The 5,603-nt window shown below is 69.6% G+C and overlaps 1 protein-coding gene across 1 annotated transcript in view; it reads right to left on the bottom strand.

Annotated features, from left to right (window-relative positions):
* The window catches only part of LOC105853373 (voltage-gated potassium channel subunit beta-2-like), a 39,634-nt gene that overhangs the window by 32,019 nt on the left and 2,012 nt on the right, over positions 1-5,603 (bottom strand). Inside the window, exons 3-6 of the mRNA XM_012722047.1 lie at positions 3,917-3,996; positions 1,831-1,875; positions 454-498; positions 5-159 (exon numbers count right to left, since the gene is read on the bottom strand). Coding sequence (XP_012577501.1) covers positions 5-159; positions 454-498; positions 1,831-1,875; positions 3,917-3,996 — 325 coding nt within the window. The remainder of the gene's footprint in view (positions 1-4; positions 160-453; positions 499-1,830; positions 1,876-3,916; positions 3,997-5,603) is intronic.

Raw genomic sequence — 5,603 nt, 5'->3', positions numbered from 1 at the left:
GCGCCCCGCAGGGCGCCCGGGGTGCACGGAGCAGAGGCTCTGCGGGGGCCTGAGCTTCCCCCGCTTCTGCGTTGCCGGGGATGCGGGCCGCGGTGTGCGCTCCGCGCCCCCTTACCTTCTATTATGTGCTTCCTCGAAAGGCCCCTCTCGGTCTCTGCTCTGGAAAACAGGGCAAGGGGAGACGTGGCAGGCGGGGTGGGCACGTGTGTGCGCCTGAGGGCCCGGGGTGGGGCTCTGCCTGTGGCCAGCTTGGGTTTGCTGAGAATAAATCAGACCCCGCGGTCCCGGGGTGCTGTCCCCCGAGAGTGCGGGCCACTCGCCTCTTTGAGTGTCCCAGAAGTGTTAGGGTGCTATCTGTGACCAGAAAGACAGCCCCTGAGGGTAGAGGCGAACATGCCCCCGCTGGAGTCTGGGACGCGGCGCCCGGGGGCTCCGGGAAGGGGCCGCACTTACTTTCCTCCCCAGAAGATCTTGGTGGTGATGACGAGGCTGGACCGCCTGTGGACGGAAGGGGGATGTTACGGCCCGCCCCCAGCCCTCTTCAGCCTTTGCTCGGGGCTCAAGCTCTTCTGCTCGGAGCGAACCGGGGTGCGAGGGGCCCTTCCGCATCATTCCCTGTTTGCCATGAGCTGAGCCTGGGCTCCCGGGGCCCCCCGGGGCAGAGAGGTGACCCAGAGACACCAGGAACTGGGGGTGGGGGTGGGGGGTTGAGGTGGGGAGCGCTGGGGCACTTGGCAGTGGGGTAAGTCTGGCTGCACCCCATAGGCCCAGGGAGGCAGTCAGGAAGTCTGTGTGTGGAGGGCGTGGGGGGCCTGGGGGGCCTGACGGAGGGAGAGGTGGGGGGGCTGGCTGGGCTGAGGGCCTAGGACCAGCCAGTGGAAGCGGATGGGAGGCTGGCTGGGGGTGTGGCTGAGCGCCCCAGGTGTGTGGGGGTCCGCTCAGCCTCAGCTCCGGAGGCCAGTGAGCTGTCTGACTCCTCTGCAGGACGACCCCTCCCATCACCTTGCCCCCAGGCCCCCCAGGCAGGGGTGACTTAATGCACCCACCTGCTGCTAACCAGGGACCCTAGTGCACACACCGCCCCTCATTACAGGGTGAGGAGCTCCACTCTGGGATCAGTTAGCACCGTGAAGGGGCAACACGGGCCTCAGGAGTGAGGTAAGAATAGGGGTGTCGGTCACCCACGCCTGAGGCACATTGTGGGGAGGCCCTGCCATCTCAGAGGGGGTGGGGGCTCTGCCTGGCCTGTCACCAGGTGGTGGCAGCTGCCCAACGGAGGGGAGAAGAGCAGGCCTCAGGCTGTCCCTTCCCAGGAGAGCCACCGCCCAGCCCGGACTAGAGACCCCAGGACACCCCCTCGGGGCTGGGCCCTTTGTAGGTGGGGGCAGTCGGCTCCCGAGGAGACTTGCTGAGTCCGTGGGTGGGGTGCGGGCCGGGGCCCCTCCTCTGCCGCCTCCGGGAGCTCCTGCCCCAACCCAGCACCGCACGGACACCCCAGGCCCGAGGGGGTTGAGCTGAAGCGAGGCCGAGCCATGGGGTCTGTCCCTGGGGACTGAATTCACTCCCCACTGTGACTCAGCTGATGTTCCCCCACCTTCCACCCCGGCTCCCCGGAGGAAGCACCCGGGACGCCCTTCCAGAGAAAATCCTGGGCCTCCCCACACTTAGGACTGGCTGGCCGCCCCCCGACGGTCTGCTGGGAATGGACCGAACGGCAAGGGGGGCGCCACACCCCCCGGCACCCCTGCATCTGCCTCTCTGGCCCCCAGGCCCTCTGCTGGGGAGCCCCTGCTGCGCCCGGGGCAGGCGCGGGCTGCGATCGTTGGTTACCTCCAGCCCTTCTTCTTGATGATGTTCCCCAGCACCACCTCGGCCCTGGAAAGCACCGAGACGCGAGATTGTTACGGCAGAAACAGCAGCCTGCCCCGGCCCTCGGCCTCCCCGGCCCCTCGGGCCCCAAAGGCCCCTTTGTGGAAACACCATGGGGCAGGCCACGGCGTCTCTCCCCGAGGGAGCGGCCGGGGTGCTCCCTGTTTCCCCGAGGCCCGGGGCCATCCGGGCAGGGGCAGGGGGACTCTGCTGGGCCAGGGAGGCGCTGAGTCCCGCTTGGCGAGGGGCCGGGTTTCCAGACAAGCAGGGTTATTCGAAAGGTAAATTAGTCATGGCGCGGCCTCTGCCCAGCGACAGTCACCACGCACGCGTGCAGGCGCCGGGTTTCCAGCAGCGTGCGCGAGGGTGTCCACGCTGTGAGGGCCACGCGTGTCTGAGCTGGTGGTGCGCAGGTGTGTCTGGCTCGTCCGGCTCTGAGCAGCAGCAGAGAGGCAGGCCGCGCCCCGTCTGCCCTGCCCGGCGTCGCCCCGCCCTCGGGGAACTCGGCCCCCTGGGGGCGCTCCTGGCCCGGGCGGGCACTGTGGTGCTGGATTAACTTTCAGGAGCTTTCTGCTGTGGCAAAATGTTTCTGATCAAGGCCAGAGTGAGGAAGGCCCAGGCTGCGCCCGCCAGCCCCGGAGTGCCCGAGCCGCCCCGAGCCCGACGCGGCTCTCGTCTGCCAGCGGCTGGCCTCCCTCCCAGCGCCCCCCCTTGGGGTCACGGTGCAGCGAAACCTCGCTCGGCCTGGCTCTCCCCTTAAGTCCCGGATGTCACTGTGGGACAGAGGCGCAGGGAGGCAGAGAGAAAGCGAGCTGGGCCCGGTCACAGGAGCTGTGGGCCACGGGTTAGCCGGAGCCAGGAATCCAGACTGGCCCTGGGAGGTGGGGCACAGAGTGCCGCAGCCCGCCGGAATCGCCCCACCTAGGTCGGCACGAGAAGCCAGGCGCTGGCCCGCACCGAGGCGCAGCGGCTGAGCGAACAGCACCGGCCACCCTGCCCGCCGGCGCCGGCTGCCCGGAGGCGGAGGCTGTCGGCACCAACGCGTTGATGGGGCAGCTTCAGCCCCGGGCCGGGCTGGGAAGGAGCCACACTGGCTGGTGGAAGATGGGGGCCAGGATGGGGCGGGGGGGCACAGCCACCCAAGGGCGGCAGCCCGCCGAGTCTCGTAGTTTCTGGCAAGGGGCTTTCCAGAGGCCCCGAGACTGGGCCGGAGCTCATTCATGGCCAGACGCCCGCCGGCCCCGCATGCCAGCCTTGGGCTCAGGGGCTGCTGCTGGGCCTGGCGCTTGCTCTGTCTCTCCAGCCCGGGCCCTCAGCTCAGCTCTGAGGTTTCATTTTGATGCGAAGTTGCTGCTGGCTGGGCGGGGTTTGAGGGGCCGTGGCACGGGGCAGAAAGGCTGCCGAGGGGGGCTGGAGGGATTTGGGGGTCCCAGTGGAGGCCCAGGGCCACCCCTCAGACCCGGGGCAGAGGCCCGGCTGGGTCTGGGCCCTGCAAGGCCGCAGGCGAGGCCCACCGCGGCCAGGCTGCAGGGCCGTGGCCGGCCGGCAGGAGGGCAGAGGAGGACGCGTGAGCCGACGAACGACTTCACAAGCAAAGGCTGGCTTTGGCAAGCCGAGCAGGGGTGGCTGATCTGACGGCAGCCGGTCTTTACACGGAAGCCAGCAGCCTTGGCTGAAGAGGCTTTTACATAATTGAGTAGGGAAGCTGACTGCCAACAGGGAGGCTCCCCGCAGCCCCTCGCCCCTGCTCAGAGCCCCGTGCCCCTGCACCCTGACTGCACCCTCGGGATGTTCTGCGGGGCAGCAGCCCACGGGCGTGTCGGGAACCCCGGTGGCAGCTTCCTCCCGGCTTGGGGTGCCCAGACACGCAGCTTAGCGAGTGGCCAGCGTCCAAGAGCTCTGTGGGTCTGGCCATGCACAAACAAGTCATTTAGTGCCTGGAGGGGAAGGCAGAGTGGGGACCCTGGTGGGGACAAGAGCGACAGGCCACCAAGAGCGGTGGCTGCTCCCCAGGAGCCCTCGTGGGCGGTCTCGGCGGGACACCTACTTGCCCGCCGCGTAGACTTCCGCCGTGTCGAAGAGGTTGATGCCGTTGTCGTAGGCCAAGGTCATGAGCTGCTCTGCCATCTGAAACGAGAGGCCAGCGCTGGGCGGCCCGTCTGGCGTCCCGGGGTGCCCGGCAGGCCAGGGGCGCCCGTGAGCCCTGGGGGCGCCCGGCCCGCACTCGCGCTCCAGGGGCGGGCGAGGGGGCCGTGCCCAGCCGTGGCCCCACGGCGAGCAGGGGGTGCTGGGCGCTCTTGGCGCCGGCCCCGGCGGTCTCAACCCCCCACTCGGCTCAAGATCGCCCCAGTTCTCATCCTCTGACTCGGGCTGTGGCCTCACTTGGAAATGGGGTCTCCGCAGACCGAATCGGGGCGGGCCCCACCCGGTAGGCGGGTGTCCCCAGGAGCGGACCGGCGCGGGGGTGGTGAGCGTGGCGCCAGAGGCTGGGTGTTGTCGCGAGACACCCAGGGTCCCCACCACTGGGGCCGAGGGGGTTGGACAGGTCCCGGGCCTGCGGACCCGTGACACCTTGATTTGGTTTCTGACCTCCAGACGTGAGAGGATGAAGCTTTTTCTCCTCACGGCCCAGCCGGTGTGCTGTGAGGCCGGCGCAGAGGGGCTTCTAGAGCAGTGTCTAGGCGCGGCCTGGGGGACCGTGTCTGCCCGCCCCGTGTCTGCCCCCATTAGTGTCTGCGGAGGGAGCAGCCGGCACCCTCAGCAGGTCAGCGGGCCACGGCCAGCGCTCCCAGCGCCAGGGGTGCCGGCCCGGGGCCGCGGCTCCCCTGTGGGAAGGGCTGACGGATGGCGCGGCCCCTCCACGCCGCCTGGCTTTGCTCCTGGGCTGCTGCCAGGGAGTGTGAGCTCGGGGGCCGTGCCGGCTGGCAGTGGCGAGGGCCGCGGGGCCAGCGGTGCCTGCAGTTAGCCCCCCCAGACGTGGCAGCGGGGCCTCCTGGGCGCTGCTGGCTCACTGGCCGAGCGGCCATCCCTCTGGGCGCACGGCTGCAGACTCCCAGCTCCTCAGGGCATCCAGCCTCTGTGCCGGATGGGCCTCAGCGTGGACGGGCCTCCGCCACTGACCCTCAGGAACTTAGGACAGAAAGCCAGGCAGGTGCGACTTCGTGGGGCTCCTTAAGCCCCGAAGCCAGCTGCGAAGAGCGAGGCTGACGGTAAGGGCCGCTTTGCTTCTCGTGGGGGCCCTGCTGCCCCCGAAGGGCCCCGACAGTCCTGTCTCACTTCCGAGGCTCATCTATGCAGAGATGGCCCTGGGCAGGCCGGACACCTGACCACCGCCCTCGGGGTCATGCTCCCCGCCGCTTCCTCTGGCGCCCCGAGACCTCCCTTCCTGGGGCGATGCCCTCTGCAGAGGGCGGCCATTCTTTGCTGTCAAGGGCCAGGGAGGACGTCCTCTAGGCTGCTGGAGCCGGGGCCCTGCTCTCTGCCCTTGTCACCCGAGGTGCGTCGGCAGTCCACTCTGCATGAAACAGGCCTCAGCCGGCGCGCGGGAGGCCCGGGCCTCCGGCCGGGGCGGGGGTCGCCCCTTTCTGTCCGGGCTGAGGAAACCAGGCGGGGGCAGCGCTAGGGTGGCCCCACCACGGGACGGGCCTCGGCCACTGCCCGTGCCACGCCTAGACGGCCGGATGGCAACCCGGCGGAAACGTGCCGCAGGGCAGGTCTGGGGCCGCCCTGCGCTG

The sequence above is a fragment of the Condylura cristata genome, unplaced genomic scaffold (genome assembly GCF_000260355.1).
Source record: "Condylura cristata isolate star-nosed mole 26May11 unplaced genomic scaffold, ConCri1.0 scaffold00008, whole genome shotgun sequence".
In the NCBI taxonomy this organism is placed as follows: Eukaryota; Metazoa; Chordata; class Mammalia; order Eulipotyphla; family Talpidae; genus Condylura; species Condylura cristata.
Note: the sequence above shows the minus strand (reverse complement) of the source record. Positions and strands in the feature narration are given on the sequence as shown.